Here is a 20910-nt window from a genome sequence, read left to right as displayed (position 1 = left end):
AAAAGGCGTTTAAAATAGTATGTTCTATCTGAATCATGAAAGAAAAAATTGGGTTTCCTGTCCCTTTAACCAGCCACTTGCAATACCATATTGTGCATTATTCTTTGCACAAGGCTGCACAAAAGGTAATGCACCCTGCGCTATAAATTGCACTCCATTTGTAATTTGTGTAACATTTTACAAACATTGCCAATACTGCTGCCATATAGTGCACACATCTTATCTCTTGCAAGCTGATTATATTTTTATTTGCAGGATTTGGTCACATTCATTTTGGCAGGGTTGCTGGTGACTTAGCCATGTTTTTATCTTTATTTTATTTATTTTTTTATTATTGAGGTTCTTTTCAAAACAAACACTTAGTAGTTGCCAAAACATACATATAAAAGAAAATAAATGATTACAGGGTAGGCTACTAAAACAGATCAGATAAGTGCACAATACGGTTAAATGACAAATACAAAGTGCTACTCAAACTGTATACCCACCAAATGATTTAAGTGGCCACTCTTGGTCTTGGACCACAAAGTTGCAGTAAACATAATATAAGATAGGTAAACATTAATGTGAAAGGGCCACTCATGGACCCCAAATCAAGAACCTCTTGTTTTTTACTTTTTAATGCTATTTTTAGGATTAATAATTTAACAGGGTAGTATAACTTAAAAGATTAGAGGTAGAACTCTGCCTGAAATGTAATTGGAATATAACATTGAAATACTGAATAAGAGGTGTAGCTACTTTAAAACTTGGAGATTATAGCTACATATAATGTGAAAGTTGAAAAAATAAGAGGGAGATATAGATAAGGTTGTCACAAAGGAGGAATCCCCGCCGCCAAACCAAGTATGGGTTACATATAAATCAGCCAAAGTCTAAACAGTGACAAATCATGCCCAAAACATGTTCCAGAGTAAATATCCACCTACACTGGGATTTTATAAGGGGCTAGTAAGAACTAAAGTAGTAAAAAGATAAATAGAATTCCTGCTACCCCGGCTGCTGAAAACAAGACATCACCTTAAAATGGTTCACTAAAGCATTATAGGTGTAAGTGGGGTTCAAAAGCTGTAATATATTCTAGGGCATAAATGAAGAGATGGCTGAATATGCTTTCCATAAAGAAGCAGTAAAGGAGTATATAAGTAAAACAACATTTAACAAATGGACATACCACTGTAAATATTGTTACGCAATAAATAGGTCATAAGTAGTACATAGGGCCTGTAAATAGTGGACAGATGGTCCTTAAGTGGTTATATGTACATTGCAGATAAACAGATTGCTCAAATGGAAGTACAGAGGTAAAATACATGAAATACAGGACACAATGACTATAGGATTTAATACCAATATAATAAGTTCCTACTATGTTACTGAGCTTGATATCCCTATATAGACAGTAAGAACTGTTATGACATCACAGAGCTTTCATTAAATAGATCATGAGTAGTACAGGGGACCTGTAACTATTGAACAGATGGTTCTTAAGTGGTTATATGTACATTGCAAATAAACACATTGCTCAAATGGAACTTCAGTGGTAACATACATAAAATACAGGGCACAATGGCTATAGGGCATAACGCCCATATGATAAGCTCCTACTATGTAACTGAGCTTGACATCCCTATAGAAACAGTAAGAATGGTTATAGCATCACATAGCAAAGAATTGTATGAAGAAGTAGCCCTAAAAGCTACAACTGTGAGGATAAACATTACAGAAATGCTAAATTAGGACACCATAGAGAACAAAGAGTATTATGTATATATAAATGAATGGTGGTAAACATTAAGCAGATCACAAGGTGTTACTAAATGTGAGACAATTAATGTGCCATAAATACTTAAGCTCTGAAAGGTTCACTATAAGATCCCAAAGTGATCCTGCATGAAATATTGGCATATATATTGTTATAACAAGGGAATCCTAACCACATTCTCACAATAACACAGTTACCACCTACATAATAAAATCTTATTTAAGATATTAAGTATACCAGTCACTAGACACAAAATCATTAAATAAGGGGTGTTTTGTCCTTTAAGCCTGGTGATATTCTTCAGTTACCGTAGTCATGCTCACACATACTCTCCGTTTTCGCTGAAAAAAAGCGGCCTGAATCAGACCGCCAGGATCCCATTGCAGATGCAGCGATACTGTATAAAAAAGGATGATAGGCAGTATAGGTACTCGAAAACAGTGCATTTCTTCTGGCAGCTTGTGTAAAATGTTCCGGGTAGAGTCACCCGCTGGAGTACTCACTGATATTTGTTCCAAGACCCTCTGCTGCAATGTAAAAGTTAGTTGGCTCACCAATGTAACGGCTACACAAACACCTGGCTGGGTAATGCAATAAGTCACGCTATCGTCCAGCTGTTCGGCCTTGTCAACCAATCCATTGGATTCCACAAGGGTAATTTTTGAGTCCCTCACCAATCTTTTAGGAGTGGATAGCGGGCACCAGGGTTCCAAACTGCCATTAAGAATGTCAGCGTTCTCCCGCTCTGGCAGTACAGTCTCCCACTGAGTGACTGCATGGGGCAAGTGGTTGTCACCGGGCTCAAATGCTTTGTGCAAAATAGTCTCGAATGCAGTGTGATATTCTGTTAGCAAACGATTCAGCTCCCTCAGAATATGTGCAGCACACACCATAATCTTCCGTATAGATCTGTAGTCAGGCAGATTAGAGGTGGGATGCTTTGGATTCAGCACTACGTGCTGCCTAACGGCAAGGCCCAAGTGGACTTCGCCGGGGGTGAATAAAAGGCCTCAGCCTTAGAATGTGCTCCGGGTGCTCAAAGTCACGATCATCTGAGAGTTAATAGGCTCATCTAAAACAAGATCTGTAGCGTTTCATAAATCAGGCTATGTGGCAGATAGATGAGCCATCTGGAATGTTATTTTAAGCAAAAATGATGAAAAGGCTGGAGCAGAGTGGTAATGTGCGACCTATCATGGCCGCCTCCCGGAAGTTCCCCCCATGTTTTTATCTTTAGATAGTATGTGCCAATATACAGTTCCTCTGAGTTATTTTTAAACTCTGAACAACAGCAAAGTTCAGCAGCACTGCACTTCATCAGAATACAATGGGAAGGATATGCTCTTCTTCATTTGGAGTTTTATTTGTATTGCTGCTCCTTCAAAGAAAGGATGCTAAGAGAATAAAGAAAATTTGACAATAGAAGAAAAAAAGTGGAAAGCTTATTGCAATAGTGTGCTGTATCTGAATCGCAAAAGAAAGAAAAAATGCATTTCATGCCCCTTTAAGGTTCAATGCAATGTAGATATTTAATAATGAACACATTCAAATGTAAAGATTGTCCTAGCAGCTTTACTTTCTGAATTATGCTGTATAATTATGTATGCATATTTATGCCAATTCACATGGCCTGTATTTATTTCCCAAACAGTTGGCAACCCAGGCCAGCCAGGACGGGTGGGTCACAGGTAGTCATACTAAGGAATGGACAAATGAGTGGGATTTAAAACATAACACCACAAAGCACAAAATTATGTATTAAAGGGACAGTCAGCACAAAAATTTGTATTGTTTAAAAAGATAGCTAAGCCTTTATTACCCATTCCCCAGCCTTGCACAACCAACATTGCTATATTAATATACTTTATAAACTTTAAACCTCTAAATGTCTGCCTGTTTCTAAGCCACTACAGACAGCCTCTTATCACATGCTTGTTTATTTGCTTTTCACAACAGGAGACTGCTAATCCATGTGGGCCATATAGATAACATTGTGCTCACTCCAGTGGGTTGTGGATGACACTGCAATAATTGGCTAAAATGCAAGTCAATAGATAATAAATAGTCATGTGATCAGGGGGCTGTCAAAAGAGGCTTAGATACAAGGTAATCACAGGGGTTAAAAGTATATTAATATAACTAACACCTAGATTATGATTTTTGCTCTAAACACGGTGCGAAACGCCAAAAAGTTGCGTTATGTCACTCGCCATAGCGCTGCCATTACGAGTTACTAAAAAGCCTCCTTGTGCGTGCGATATGGTGGCGTTAGCTCCATACCGCACAAAATCCAAGGGCTGATTTGACGTGCTCGTGCACGCTATTCCCCCATAGACATCAATGGGGAGAGAGTGTTAGAAAAAACACCTGAAGTGCGGGATGAAAAATCTCCGTAATGCAACCCCATTGATGTCTATGGGGAAAAAAAGTTAAGTTTAAATAAACCTAACACCCTAACATAAACCCCAAGTCTAAACACCCCTAATATGCTGCCCCCCACATCGCTGACACTAATAAAAGTTATTAACCCTATTCCACCGCTCCCGACATCGCCGACACCTAAAGTTATTAACCCCTATTCCGCCGCTCCCCGACATCGCCAACACTATAATATAGTTATTAACCCCTATTCTGCCGCTCCCCGACATCGCTGACACTATAATAAATCTATTAACGCCTAATCCGCCACTCCCCGACACTATAATAAAGTTATTAACCCCTAAACCTCCGGCCTCCCACATCGCCGCCACTAAATAAACCTATTAACCCCTAAACCTGCGATTAATGTTAGGTTTATTTTTATTTCACAGGTAAGTTTTTATTTATTTTAAGATAATTATATTGTAATTTTAATTTAAAGTTAGGGAGGTGTTAGGTTTAGGGGTTAATAGTTTAATTTAGTGTTTTGCGATGTGGTGGGGCTGGTGGTTTAGGGGTTAATAGGTTTATTTCGCAGCGGCAATGTTGGGGACTGGAGGTTTAGGGGTTAATAGGTTTATTTAGTGGTGGCGATGTGGGAGGCCGGAGGTTTAGGGGTTAATAACTTTATTATAGTGAATTGGTCTGAGTTAACATAAAGAAATATAAATAATTCAAACCAGATCCTAAGGTCCAATTGTATAGATATATATATTGTTAGCTGCCTATCCATTGTGAGTAATTTAGAGCCTTCTCTCCTAAACTGACATATTAATAATTTTTGAACCTGAAACTTATAAGTTTTCATAGAAATTAATTGTTTGAGTGCCAGATAGCCTTTTTTTGGCGCCGCCTCCATCCTTTGTAACTTATATTCCTATAAATTCAATTGCACAACTGTGAGAGGTGCAATTAGGAGGTAGGCAGTTCTGGTATAATTACCGTCGGTCTACACTAACCTTGTAACTTGTTTGAACTTTATTATAGTGGTTGGCGATGTGGGAGGCTGGAGGTTTAGGGGTTAATAACTTTATTATAATGGCGGCGATGTCGGGGAGCGGCGGATTAGGAGTTAATATGTTTAAATATTGTTGGCGATGTGGGTGGGTGGCAGATTAGGGGTTATTAGGTTTATTTAATATTCGCGATGTGGGTGGGTGGGTGGGAGATTAGGGGTTAATTTGTGATGTGGGAGGGTGGCGGTTTAAGGGGTTAATAGGTAGTTTATGGGTGTTAGTGTACTTTGTAAAAGTTTAGTTATGTGTTTTGTGAAACCTTTTTGTTTTGCAAAATCCATAACTACTGCTCTTAGATGGCGGGATGGATCCTGTCGGTATAGGCTGTAACGCAAGCATTTTAGCTTCAACGCACAACCTGTAATACCGGCGCTATGGAAATCCCACACAAAAACATAATTTTTTGAGTGCGGAGTGGACATTGCGTTACAGGCTAAAATGCTTGCGGTATAGCTATACCGACACAACTCGTAATATGCGTTCCTGGCCATTACGCTAGAGAGGCCATTTTTTCAGCGTTAAAAGCTGTACTGCAACACATGTAATCTAGCCGTATGTTTGCTGTGCAAAACTGAGGAATGGGTAATGAAGGGATTATCTATCTTTTTAAGCAATACAAATTTTGGAGTTGAATGTCCCTTTAAGGGTACAAAACTCAAAATTAAAGGACCACTAAACACAGTAGAATAGCATAATCAATAAATGTATTATAAATAGACAATGCCAAATACCTTAGTTTGAATTCTATGAGTAGTCTTTTGTTCTGACAAATTTAAAAGTTAGTTTTATTTTTCTTACCACTGCATCATGTGACAGCCATCAGCCAATCACAAAATAGATATGCATATATTATGGAGAGAGAGAGAGAGAGAGAGAGAGAGAGAGAGATTAGAGGAATACTGCTACACCTCACTGACGAGGCCCAATGAAGGCCGAAACGATCGTCTGGGGTTGCTGTGTTCCTTGTTCAGAGAGGAGTTGCCTGGTATTTCGGCGCTGGACTGGCCGTAATGGGCAGGGTCAGACAGATATACTACAGGAGAATTCTACTCTGTGAAAAGCATTACTGGGCTAAAATAAGTTGCACCCAGGTGGTGAATCGCCATAGAACAGGCTAACAATGATATTGAGCTGGTTGTTCGTTCCTGTGAGTGCATTTCTCTCTAGTCTCCCTATGTGAAAAAGGGTAACCCAGACGTGGACCCCTTGCTCAGTGTGCTTAGAGGAATACTGCTACACCTCACTGACGAGGCCCAATGAAGGCCGAAACGATCGTCTGGGGTTGCTGTGTTCCTTGTTCAGAGAGGAGTTGCCTGGTATTTCGGCGCTGGACTGGCCGTAATGGGCGGGGTCAGACTGATATACTACACGAGAATTCTACTCTGTTAAAAACATTACTGGGCTAAAAGAAGTTGCACCCAGGTGGTGAATCGCCATAGAACAGGCTAACAATGATATTGAGCTGGTTGTTCGTTCCTGTGAGTGCATTTCTCTCTAGTCTCCCTATATATATATATATATATATATATATATATATATATATATATATATATATATATATATATACACAGTATATATATATATATATATATATACATACACACAATATCAAATCTTACATAAAGATTTCTCTCAATCTTATATTTGGATGTTATCAGAACAAGAGCTGAGTAGTTAATCAAAATCAGTATTAAAGTGATGAAGATCAATGTATTCAGTCTATCTTAGTAATAGTAGTGAAAATGCATTGTTTTTCATTGCCCCACCACCTCAAGGGGACATGAAACCCAAAATGTTTCTTTAATGATTCAGATAAAGCATGTGATTTTAAACAATGTTCCAATTTACTTCTGTTATCAAATTTGCTTCATTCTCTTGGTATCCTTTGTTAAAGGAGTTGCTATGTACTACTGAGAGCTAGTTGAACACATCGGATAAACCAATGAAAAAAGGCATTTATGTGCAGCTACCAATCAGCAGCTAGCTCCCAGTAATGCCTTGTTGCTCCGGAGCCTACCTAGATATGCTTTTAAACTAAGGATACCAAGAAAATGAAGCAAATTAAATAATACAAGTAAATTGGAAAGTTGTTTGAAATCATGTGTTCTGTCTGAATCATGAAAGCAAAATGTTGGGTTTCATACAGTGGTCCGATTCAGAAAATTTTAGGAACAGTTTCTGGCAGTATTCGAAAATTTTAGCAACAGGTTCTCTAATTTCTCTTTACTACAGAACCTATACACTTACTAAATTTTAGGAACAGGTTCTTAAAAATTGTTGAGAACAGGCTGAATCCCACCACTGGTTTCATATTTGGGCAGAACAGCCAATAGGAGCCATTCCGCCTGCACTACGTATTGCAATGCTCTACTGGCTGTGCTCCTTCCCGGTAAGATCAGCTATGCATGTGAAGGCGTGAGTTTTGCTGTAAGCTGATCCTTCAAAACCACATTTGTCATTCAGTTGCAAGAGTTGGAAATGACATAAATGACCACTATAAATGTGGTTAAATCCCCCTATTTGCACACATCTTAAAAAGGACATTTAAATGGACAAAAACATGCACTAATTAGCTAGAGCATTTACATAAGGGAGCTTAGATAACTATGTGCTCAACCCCCACAGACAGGTTAGGAACTACTTAGCTCAGATGATGACTGGCAGGATTGTGCCGTGGCCAATCACCGGCCATGTACTGCTTAGGAGCTGCAAGACTTGCAAATCCCAAGCAAAATTTACCTATGTGTTTTATTAAACACTAATGCAAAAAATGACACACTTTCTAATAAAATAGATCATATAATTTTTGCATTAATGTTTCTTTAATTCAATATAAAAGACTAAATAACAGGTGGCTGGGCAAAGATGGCACTCAGTCGCATTTTTAGAAGCTCCGGCTTAAACTATGCTAATCAACCAGTTTCCACTTGATGTTGAACATCTATTGTTGAATTATTACTCTAAGGACTTATAATATAGATGGTAGACCAGTCGGACATACCATCTCTTAAGTATATTCAAGATCTCTGAGCTTTAAACTGGACCGTCGAGGCCTTGGGTGGTCTACTACATGATAACCGGGGTGCTACAGCCTCGTAAGGACTGGTCTATTAATGCATTTTGTAACTATGGAGGAGCTCTACGCAATTCTGAGGACCCAGCTAGAGTTTTTTGAGCACCATATGGACTGAAAATTTGACGACCTAAAGGGCCTATGTAAGTCCTTATACAAGTCGTTAGACCCAATGCCAAGCATTGATTCGAACAAGCAAGCTGGGACAAGTACCTACCGGTCACTACAGCATATGGATCTGGGATCTGAGGTGCTGCTGCCTAGCGAACACAATAAGCTACATAAAATACTGCAGCGTGAGTCGGTCAGAAATATGAGGCGGCCTATTTTGAACTTATGGGAGGCACATGGGATGAAGTCGCCCTTGGCTTTTCTGGAGGAGGATGCGGCCGAGGGGTCCCTCGGTCATCTGAGAAGAAGTTATGGATCACTTGCAGCCCACTAATGGTTTCAGATGTACGGACATCCTAGGAGCCCTGATCCGCAACACAGGACAACACTTTAAAAATGTAGAGTGGCCATACCTGTCGGCTGATCTTATACTCTTCAATAATATGGCACTACAACCCTCACTACTTTTTCCCCTCTTGCCAGAGGTGGAGAGGTGGAACTGGCTCCAGCAGAAAATATTGTCTGATAGATCGAGAGGCCACAAGCCTGAGACTCCGTTTGTGATCCAGTGGCTCTGGAAAATTGGAGTTGGATGACTCACCTGACATGGTCCACTCTTCAGATCACCATTGTCCGTAGTAGTGGAATATGAAACTCCCTTTCTACCCATTATTCTGCAGTTAATTATGAGAACTTTTAGGTTCGATGTATATAACTGATTTCTGACACATGGAGTGGGACATGGCTTTCCGATATGAATGCCACATACCCTTTTTACATAATTAGACACCTTTATAGATATGTTTTATGTAAAACGTTTTCATATACCTCAGCGTTATTCCTTTGTTTTAGCTAAAATTGGATACACCACAACATAACATTATACCCTACTAGTTCTGATGTGTAATTTCTCCAAACTCAATTATTACATAACCTTTCTCCTAACCTCATCTACCATTTTCCTAAATCCCAGAGCTACTGTTTTCTATACAGTGTCAGGCTAAAGTGTGCTTAATCCTATATCCCACTAGCTTTAAATGCTAACGAGTATTTAGATATCTCAATAAGAGTCCGTCTGCATTTTCCAGTCCCTTAACCTTGCTCAATAGTACGATATTTAATAGCAATTAATGTATTATAGGACCTATGGCCAGTGTACTCATACACTTGATGCATGCTTTATCTTTAACTTTAGAATACAGGGAGTCTGTTTGTCTACTTTAAGTGACCCTATAACTATTTTGACTGGTACCCAATTGATTTTTATGTAGAAAGAGCTCCTTTTTTTCAAACTATTCAGTTTTTTTTCTTTTTTAAACCATTCAGTTCAAAACAAATGGACATAGGCAGTTGGTATAGAACACTTATACACATTAGTGGTCTTTCCTCAGCTGCCTTGGTGCTCTCCCCCGATGACAGTCACATAGTAGTGCTAATATACGCCCGGAGTCTAATAATGATAACAGTGTGTTTGACATATTAGTTCCAGCTATACCTGTAGATTTGTATGACGGATATATGCACACACAACTCCCACTATAGTAAGGTGCTATAGCGTTAAAACAGTTATTACTACAGTAGGGCTTAAGTATAATTCTGTAGAAATGTTATTGTTGTAGCAAATAGTTTTGCCTCTTTTACATAATATCTCAATGTTAAGGATATACTATTGTTCCAGACAAGTCTCATCCGATTGGATTCCTGTCACATATAGCTCAGGAATAACAGCATTATAGCTATTTCAATTTTTAATCTGGCTTGTACATGTTGATATCCTACTAACTAATATATTGCCCATGCATAGTCAATTAGGTATCTGCTACCTCATATCCCTCAGTTTTTTTAACTATATTATACTCTTGATATTCGATCTCTACATATGTCTACCATAGATCAGCAGATTAACCTACCTTAGTGTATATGGCTCATAAGATAATACCTTAACTGATTTATGATTTTATATACAAGATGGACTTTTCTCTCCTAACATTTTCTGTTCATGGGTGATTTTACCTTACGTTTCTTTGTATGTTTTATTGCCCACTGATATTTTCTCCTATCGTTTAACATACTATTATGTTTACTATAAGGTTGCTTATAGTATTTATTACTCTTGTACATTATATTGCATTGTGTTATGAGTCAAATAATAATATTAATTTATTATGAGTGTCATTAGGCTCAAATTATTAATGTACTACAATTATCGTTCAGGAGTATATGTAAACCCTATGTGAGGGCCCTATATTTTCAATTACCCTCCAGCAATTGTCATAACTTTTAGAATTGAGAGCCCAAGAGTGGCGTTAGCCAGAGAGAGGAGGTGTAAGATAACTTACTATTCCTTGACTTTGCATTATCAATTGCTAAGTTCTTTACTCTGTAGCAAAGGCTAATCTTCTATTTTGCCTGACATGTTTCCTACATCTCCCTCAGCCGGCGAGGGGGGTGAGGATATTAAGTATAAACTCATAGCAACATCACTTAGCTCAGTCGTTTGACATTTTATAATGGCTCACATTGAGATACTGCTAGCTATATTGGTGGGGTATAGTAAGACCCACCACACGATCACGCAGACATGTATACTAGGGTAGACATGCATCCTCTTCACAGTGGTATTCACAATGTTTTATAGACTTTACCATTTATATATATGTGTATGTACTGTATATATTTATATACTTAGGTTTTCTAGATACGGAAATATCTTTCTGAATCATATTACTAGCGAATAGGAGTATTCCGTAGGCTCAGCCCTCATATTCTATATACAGTTATGAATCTCTTGTACTTGTATTTACAGACATTTATTATGCTTGAAATAATTGGTATACCCTTTAGAACTTAAGCATGTGTATTACTCTGATAACTGGTTTATTGTTCTGGTTCCTTAAATTTAATATAGTTATATGCTATAGCTGGTGAAATGTTACACCTTCACAACCCAGTATCTCACATAGCCCATTTCATACTCAATTTACTCTCTATTAAACCTGCGACCTGTAATTTGCATCCTGTCTGGCCATATATCTCATAAAATACTAGAACTCTCTTGATTTTGCATTTGAAAATACAAAGTTCATGGGAGATAGCCTCCCCCCCCCCCCATTTATTTCCACATTTCTATAGCGGTGTTCACCCGCTGAATTTCCTTTCTCATTATATCTGTACAAAGGGTACCTTGTACACCTAACTGTGGGTTATACTAAACCATTCCTATTTTATTACAGATGTATAATTTCTGCGGTTGTCATTATCTGAGTAATAGTGTTTTCTGTATCAGTTGGTTCACATGTAACCATTGAATTATCCACTGTTAAATGCTCTATATATTATAAAATTTGATTCTTAAATTATTGATAACTATGTAATGTACAACTATCGCTTGTCGATATATGAGATTTAATTATCATTTAAAGGGACAGTCTACACCAGAATTTTTATTGTTTTAAAAGATAGATAATCCCTTTATTACCCATTTCCCAGTTTAGCATAACTAACACATTTATAAGAATATACTTTTAACCTCTGATTATCTTGTATCTAAGCCTCTGAAAACTGCCCCTTTTTCAGTTCTTTTGACAGACTTGCAGTCTAGCCAATTAGTGCCTGCTCCCAGATATCTTCTCGTGCACGAGCACAGTGTTATCTATATGAAATACGTGAAGTAACACCCTCTAGTGGTGAAAAACTGTTAAAATGCAATCTGAAAGAGGTGGGCTTCAAGGTCTAAGAAATTAGCATATGAACCTCCTAGGTTAAGTTTTCAACTCTGAATACCAAGAGAACAAAGCAAAAATGGTGATAAAAGTAAATTGGAAAATTGTTTAAAATTACATGCTCGATCTGAATCATGAAAGTTTATTTTGGCCTAGACTGTCCCTTTAAGTAACAACTGTAAAGAGACAAATTTAATTGTTCATATATATTACTTGTTATAACATATCAATGATGTTTATGTACCAAGATTCTCAATAAAAGATTATTTAAAAAAAAAAAAAAATACTAAATAGCTACTAGGCCATGAACACTTAATGAACACTTTATCTACAGCTTTCCTGATGACAAACGTTTTCCAGTTGTATCAACAATTGCTTTAGTCCTCTTTTCAAACTGGAAACATTAGAATAATTCTCTATATCTACCATTACGTCCGATACCTGTCATTGCAGATAAACTGAAAAATGTCAGCTGAATTCCTGCTTACAAATACATTTAGAAAAAACTACTTAATTGTAAAACCAAAAAAGGAATACGAAGAACTGCAGCTGGTTTGATTTCTATGTCCATAACTTATGGGTTTTTTAACAATATTTTGTGGTGAGGAAAAAACGCATAAGATATGTATCACATTACATATCCAACATAGAAACGGAAGCATAACAGTCATAAACAGAGATAATTAACAATGCTCAGCTATGTCCCTAGTTCAAGGACAAATCCTAAATAAAATATGGATTTCACAGGGTCTGTTGTCTCCTTTACACATTTATGGATTTTCAATACAATAATTATGAAAACAAACTATTTTCCCATAGATTAGTTTCTATAGTTACATATGAAAAACAGAATTTCCTCTACAAAACATCCACTTGGGAAAACATCCATATTTTAACCCTTTGAGTGCTAATGATGGCTCTGAGCCGTCACAGAGTTTCACACTCTGGTGCTAATGACGGCTCAGAGCCGTCGCTAGCACTCTCCCACCTTGAGGGAGATCTAGGAGCTCCCATCCGCTCCTACCCCGGCGATCGTGCCTGTAGAGTGACAGGCATCGCCGGGGCTTCCCGTTTTGAATGATTACATCACAATAACGTGATGACGTCACCGCGCAACTTTATTTATACTTAACAAAGTATAGGAGCAGGGGGCATGCTGCTTAGAATGCCTGTATCTCAGACCCAAGACCCACCATTGGAAAGATAATCGTCTAACCTTTCCAACAGTGTAAGTATTGGTGGTCTAAAAAAAGTAGAAAAAAAGCTAAACTTTTTTTTTCAAAATTAAAAAATCTTAGCACCCAGGTGGGAAAGTGCTTAGCACTCAAAGGATTAATGGTACACACTAAGGAGTAGATTACAAGTGAGGCGTTATCTTAACGTGCACCCGTAATGGGCCAAATTTGCCCATTTACGGGCGCACGTTAAATAACCAGCCATTACAATTGGCTCTCGTTTTTACTTTGCATTAAGCGCAATTAACCAGAGTTAAGACCTCTGGCTAAAAATACAAAAATGGCCCCAACTGACCCCAAAATAAAGAGGACAGTACATTAACATGAAATATAAATGAGCATTTTTATTTTAAAAAAAAATTGCATGAAGCAGTTGTAAGGGGATGAAGTGAGAGGATGTGGGGTTTTAGAAAAAAATGGCACCTAAAGTGCCTTTGCATGGAGGTCAATGGGGGACTGTTTTTCTCAATAAATATATATGCTTATATACATATATATTTATGTGTTTATATGTGTATATGCACATATAAACACATAAGTATATATGTATATAAGCATATACAGTACATATATATTTATTGCTGCTCAACGCTGTGCGATTTGCTCGCTGTGCTAGGTGGTTTGCTGTGGCTTGCGGCATGAAAACAGGGCTTGCATTGGAGCCTATGGAAGAGCGCTCTCATGAGCGATTGGCTTTCCGCAATGCGAAAGCGAGGTTGCGTTCGCATTGCGCCTGACCTGTAATACCAGCGCACATTTACGTGAGTTGGTATTACTGATTGAAGCGCAAATATCGCGCTCCACTCAATATAGCCGTAAGTGCTCATTGATCATCTGCTACTCAATATCTTATCTTTAACTGACTTAGGAATTGGAAAACAATCCTGGCAACTCTATCTTACAAAGAGAAAACAATAGCTCATATAGAACATTATTATAAAGTACACAACACTGATGCTATGCATAATCTTTTTACCCTTGCCCTATAGGAAATATGAAATGACTGCAAATATCTCCCATATCTGATGGAAGTATCACTATCAGAGCAAACACAACTATTAGAACATATATTTTACATATCAAGTTAGTCACATCTGAAAGGGACATGAAACCCAAAATGTTTATTTCATGATTTAGGTAGAACATACCATTTTAAAAAACTTTGCAGTTTACTTCTATTATCAAATATGCTTCATTCTCTTGATATCATTTGTTGAAGGAGAAGCAATGCACTACTGGTTTCTAACTAAACACATGGGTGAGCCAATGACAATCAGTATATATATATATATATATATATATATATATATATATATACAGCCACCAATCAGCAGCTAGAACCTAGGTTCTTTTCTGCTCCTGAGCTTACCTAGATAAACCTTTCAGCAAACAAGAAAAAAAAGCAAATTAAATAATATAAGTAAATTGGAAAGTTGTTTAAAATTGTATGTTCTGTCTAAATCATGAATGTCTAATTATGACTTTACTATCCCTTTAATAATTGCACTTTTTATCTACATAAAGCCAACTCACTGGTACATTGAGTGTCTCTTGTACAATCCAGTAGCATCTACCAAATCCATAAAAAAAACAAATTGATTATGACTGCCTAACAGAAAAGAGGATATACATTATAATTCACAAGTTAAATATTCCCCTTTAATATCTAAAACATTAGGCCTTCAGTATTCTGAATGTTTGATAAACAGCAAACTAAAATATATCTTCATCTCATATACATAATCAGGGGTGAATTTACACACACAGCCCCTCATAGCACAAGTTAGTTAGATTTTTCCCTCACTTTTCAACTCACATGTAGTGACATCAACACTAACAGGTGCAATCTCTAATGTCAATCAACATATGTCTGTGTAACATAAACCTATATAATCCCCAGTATGCATTCTGATTGGCTGTACTGCACAATCTGTCAAATGTACAGAGCCCAGAAAGTAAGGTGATAGGAGCATCTTGCAAAGCTTTGTCACCTGACCGGCCAGAGGTGCACCTATGAACATGCACATATAGCATACAAATGTATACTAAACATAAATATAATTCATGGTCAATAAGCACAAGTAGGCCAATTATAATCAAAGGTTGATTCCAGCAACAGGAGGGTGTTGACATATTGTAAAATAAAAGCTTAACCTATATACAATATTTTTTATTCTATTCCCCCTCAAAACTGTATTATTTTATTTTTATTTGTTTGATTCTCCTTATTTTCATTGCTCACTTTCTTGTTCTTAGTGATTAAAAACAAGTGAACATATAGTCAAACAGGTCATCACAAAAGGTGTTGTGAGAATGTCAATTTATTCCATTCAATATTTTAGTAAAATTCTAATAAAAAACACTTCAATCTAAAACTAAACTACCATCTAAAATTTGTTTATGTTAGAGCATTTGACTTCTAAAAAACTAACTGGATAACATACATTTTGCATTAAAACTGGTTACAATTCATATTTTTAAAATAGCTATTCAAATTGTAAGCTTTATTTACAGTAATTGTATACTAAGTAATGAAAAACTGCAAGTCTGAATACATTATATTTCAATTCCAAATTATTTTAGTTTTTCAGTCCCAGTATTGTTACTGTGTTACATAAACCTATATAATCCCCAGTATGCATTCTGATTGGCTGTACTGCACAATCTGTCAAATGTACAGAGCCCAGAAAGTAAGGTGATAGGAGCATCTTACAAAGCTTTGTCACCTGACCAGCCAGAGGTGCACCTATGAACACATACAACATACAAATGTGTACTATCCATAAATATAATCCAAGATCAATAAACACAAGTAGGCCAATTATAATCAAAGGTTGATTCCAGCAACACGCTGGAGTGTTGACATACTGTAAAATAATAGATAGACCTGTACAAACAGGTCATCAAAAAGGGGTTGTGAGAATATCAATTTACTCCTTTCCATATTTTGGTAAAATTCTTAAAAAAAAAAGAAAAAAAGATCCATCTAAATTCTGTTTATGTTAGAGCATTTGGCTTCTAAAAAAACTAACTGGATAACATACACTTTGCATGAAAATTTGTTTTCAATTCATATTTTTAAAATGACCATTCAAATTGTAAGCTTTATTTATAGTAATGGTATACTAAGTAGTGAAAAACTGCGAGTCTGAATACATTTTATATCAATTCCAAATAATTTTTTGTTTTTCAATCCCAGTTTTGTCACAGACTGCGTTATATCTAATTGGAGAAGGCAGCTGTAATGCCAGGAAAGAAGTGTCACTAACAAGTGGCTTTGCAGTGACAATGATAAACAAACAGCTGACAGACAAAGACTGACACACCTCCTCATATGACTGACCTTTCTGCCCCATCTTCCATCTAAGGATTTGAGATTTTTCCAATGCTAGTCCCCAATTACTTTGCCCATCCATAACTGCCCACAAAATATGCCTTATTTAGGGTTTGGACTCATTTTAGCTTAATGCCCGATTACAATTCTTAGTTTAAATGTAGTACTACTTATGACCTTGGGGAAGTCGTGTGCTAATCACTTTTTGTGCAGCACAGAATCTCACAACTTTGACATCAGCAATGGTAATTAATGAATGACTTATTAATTAAGCTGAAATTAACCTTCCCTGTCCCCTGCCACCAGCTTCAGCACATCTTTTTTACACCCTCCTTGAAGGAGCTTCCTGATAACCCCTGCTCATAACCTTCACCTGACCCATAATGACACCTGCAGCAGACACATTATTCAGAGGCCACTTTCAGCAATAAACTTCTGACTTCACAGCACTTCCCCTCTTTTTGTCTTAATTTTACCTCTTTTAAATGACCACCTCTTCATCCACAATTTTGAGAAAGACGGCCAGGAATGGTTTAGAAGGGAGTCTGACATCTTGAAGCTGAAAGTTGGCCGGTTTGTTACAGGGACATTTAAGCCAGCTGTTTGCTTGAGGACGTCTGGCTCACTCTGAACCATCAGGACCAAAACAGCCCAGGATTCCCATCTGAGCTCCAAATTAGGGGCTAACTGAAGGGGGGGAGGTACAGCTTCTGAGAGTCTGTTCTGACTGCTCTGCATTGCTCAGCCAAAGGAGAAATATTTAACCCCATATTGTCCAGAGTGAAATTTCTTTGGTGAGGATTAGTAAGTAGTTCATTGATCATTAGTAATTATTTTATAGAGTAACTTACCAGGACATTTGGAACATTCATTTAAACAAATATTTTTAACAAAGTTTCATGCTTAATAAAGGAAAGCAATACATTGAAAAAGTGGTTTTCATCTGTTTCAGGTTTATAGTTGTCTATATACATAACGAAGAAGAAACAAAAATGACTGCTTGGCACAAATTATTATACTATGTAATTAAATCCTGTGTATAGTGTTCATCTGTCAGAATAACATGTTACTATTACAACTGTTAATGAGTGTGCATTAAGCAGATGTGGTATTTAATTAATTTCTGAAGTTTTTAAGCTTTAATAACAAATTGAAAATGTTCAATGGATACCAGAAAATTAACAACCTTGGGAACAGAAATTGAATATGTAGGAATGATTACAGGGTATATTATAGTAAAAATGATTATCACAAATTTCAGATAAAACAAACCATTTTATTATCAATTTATTTTAGAAACAAAAACATAATCTACCACAATGCTTCTTTATTTGTTATATTTTTTTTATTTACTAAAAACCTAGATTGCCCAATTTCAGAAAAAGAGTAATGAAATATGTATTTAAATGGTCATGTTCTAAAATCAATCTATTCTTAGTTGCACCCAAAAATAATAAGCATACAAAATACCATATTATGTTCCTTAATTGCCGTTAACAGAAACATTTCTATCTACAACTGTAACAAGAAAAAAAAAAATAACTACAGTTTTAGTATTTTTTGTTTCCATGTGAGTTGCATGTACAAATTATGCTGTTGTTGTTTTAAAGCAGACAAATCACTTTTAGATCATTTTAATTTGCAAAAATACCCAAATATGGGGAAAAGGCATCGGCCTCTAGTTATCAAGCTGTCTACTTACCTACATTCGCCGGCCCCAATACGCTCGCCTAAGCTCGCCTAACATCGCCGCAGCGGACCTGAATACGTTCGCCAAATTTATCAAGAAAGCTGTCAAAAAGCAGCGCACCAAGTACGGTGCGATGAGCAGTGGACTGTTGTTAACTAACAGTCATCGATCTCACTGCTCATCGGCTTATTCGCAGCTTTCTTGCTAGCCTGTCACTAAGCACCCACACTATACTATACTGTTTTACCCCCTATACCGCCGCACACAGAGCCCCCCGCAACTAAATAAACTTATTATCCCCTAAACCGCCGATCCCGGAGCCCACCGCAACTATAACAAATATATTAACCCCTAAACCGCCGCTCCCGGACCCCGATGTAACTATAATAAATATATTAACCCCTAATCTGCTGCCCCCTATACCGCCGCCACCTACATAAAGTTATTAACCCCTATCCTGCCGATCCCGGACCCCGCCACAAATAAATAAAATGTTTAACCCCTAAACCGCCGCTCCCGGAGCCCACCGCCACCTACATTATATATATTAACCCCTATCCTGCCCCCCCTACACCGCCGCCACCTACATTATATCTATTAACCCCTAAACCTAAGTCTAACACTAACCCTAACACCCCCTAACTTAAATATTATTTAAATTAATCTAAATAAATATTCCTATAATTAAATAAATTATTCCTATTTAAGACTAAATACTTACCTATAAAATAAACCCTAAGATAGCTACAATATAACTAATAGTTACATTGTAGCTATTTTAGGGTTTATATTTATTTTACAGGCAACTTTGTATTTATTTTAACTAGGTACAATAGTTATTAAATAGTTATTAACTATTTAATAACTACCTAGTTAAAATAAATACAAATTTACCTGTAAAATAAAACCTAACCTAAGCTACAATTTCACCTAACACTACACTATCATTAAATTAATTAAATAAATTAACTACAATTACCTAAAATTAAATACAATAAAAAATAAATAAACTATAGTACAAAAAAACACTAAATTACAGAAAATAAAAAAATTACAAGAAGTTTAAACTAATTACACCTAATCTAAGCCCCCTAATAAAATAAAAAACCCCCCCAAAATAATAAAATTCCCTACCCTATACTAAATTACAAATAGCCCTTAAAAGGGCCTTTTGCTGGGCATTGCCCCAAAGTTATCAGCTCTTTTACCTGTAAAAAAAGAAATACACCCCCCCAACATTAAAACCCACCACCCACACCCAACCTTACTCTAAAACCCACCCAAACCCCCCTTAAAAAATCCTATCAGCCAATCGGAATTCAAGGGACGCCATCTTGGATGACATCATTTAAAGGAACCATCATTCGTCATTTAGTCGTCAGGATCAATGGATGCTCCGCGTCGGATGTCTTCAAGATGGTGCCGCTCCTCGTCGTATGGAAGAAGATAGAAGATGCTGTTTGGATGAGGACTTCTGCCCATCTGGAGGACCTCTTCTGGCCGGATTGGATGAAGACTTCTGCCCATCTGGAGGACCACTTCGCCTGGATTCGTTGAGGACTTAGGCCCGGCTGGGTGAAGACCGCCCATGGTAGTGTGATCTTCAATGGGGTAGTGCTAGTTTTTTTTAAGGGGGTTTGGGTGGGTTTTAGAGTAAGGTTGGGTGTGGGTGGTGGGTTTTAATGGGGGGGGGGTGTATTTCTTTTTTTACAGGTAAAAGAGCTGATTACTTTGCGGCAATGCCTCGCAAAAGGCCCTTTTAAGGGCTATTTGTAATTTAGTATAGGGTAGGGAATTTTATTATTTTGGGGGGCTTTTTTATTTTATTAGGGGGCTTAGATTAGGTGTAATTAGTTTAAAATTCTTGTAATTTTTTTTATTTTCTGTAATTTAGTGTTTTTTTGTACTATAGTTTATTTTATTTAATTGTATTTAATTTTAGGTAATTGTAGTTAATTTATTTAATTAATTTAATGATAGTGTAGTGTTAGGTGTAATTGTAGCTTAGGTAAGGTTTTATTTTACAGGTAAATTTGTATTTATTTTAACTAGGTAGTTATTAAATAGTTATTATTTTATAGGTAAGTATTTAGTCTTAAATAGGAATAATTTATTTAATTATAGGAATATTTATTTAGATTAATTTAAATAATATTTAAGTTAGGGGGGTGTTAGGGTTAGGTGGCGGCGGTGTAGGGGGGGCAGATTAAGGGTTAATAAATGTAATGTAGGTGGCGGTGAGGTCCAGGAGCGGCGGTTTAGGGGTTAAACATTTTATTTAGTTGCAGCAGGGTCTGGGATTGGCAGGATAGGGGTTAATAACTTTATGTAGGTGGCGGCGGTATAGGGGGCGGCAGATTAGGGGTTAATACATTTATTATAGTTGCGGCGGGGTCCGGGAGCGGCGGTTTAGGGGTTAAACATTTTATTTAGTTGCGGCGGGGTCCGGGAGCGGCAGTTTAGGGGTTAAACATTTTATTTAGTTGCGTCAGGGTCCGGGATCGGCAGGATAGGGGTTAATAACTTTATGTAGGTGGCGGCGGTAT

The 20910-nt window shown here is 37.0% G+C and overlaps 1 protein-coding gene across 1 annotated transcript in view; it reads right to left on the bottom strand.

The window, feature by feature from the left end:
- Positions 1-17310, bottom strand: part of ARHGEF18 (Rho/Rac guanine nucleotide exchange factor 18) — a 794779-nt gene extending 777469 nt beyond the window's left edge. The window contains exon 1 of the mRNA XM_053702932.1: positions 17151-17310. Coding sequence (XP_053558907.1) covers positions 17151-17310 — 160 coding nt within the window. The remainder of the gene's footprint in view (positions 1-17150) is intronic.
- Positions 17311-20910: the final 3600 nt, after the last annotated feature.

Source organism: Bombina bombina, chromosome 2 (assembly GCF_027579735.1).
Source record: "Bombina bombina isolate aBomBom1 chromosome 2, aBomBom1.pri, whole genome shotgun sequence".
In the NCBI taxonomy this organism is placed as follows: Eukaryota; Metazoa; Chordata; class Amphibia; order Anura; family Bombinatoridae; genus Bombina; species Bombina bombina.
Note: the sequence above shows the minus strand (reverse complement) of the source record. Positions and strands in the feature narration are given on the sequence as shown.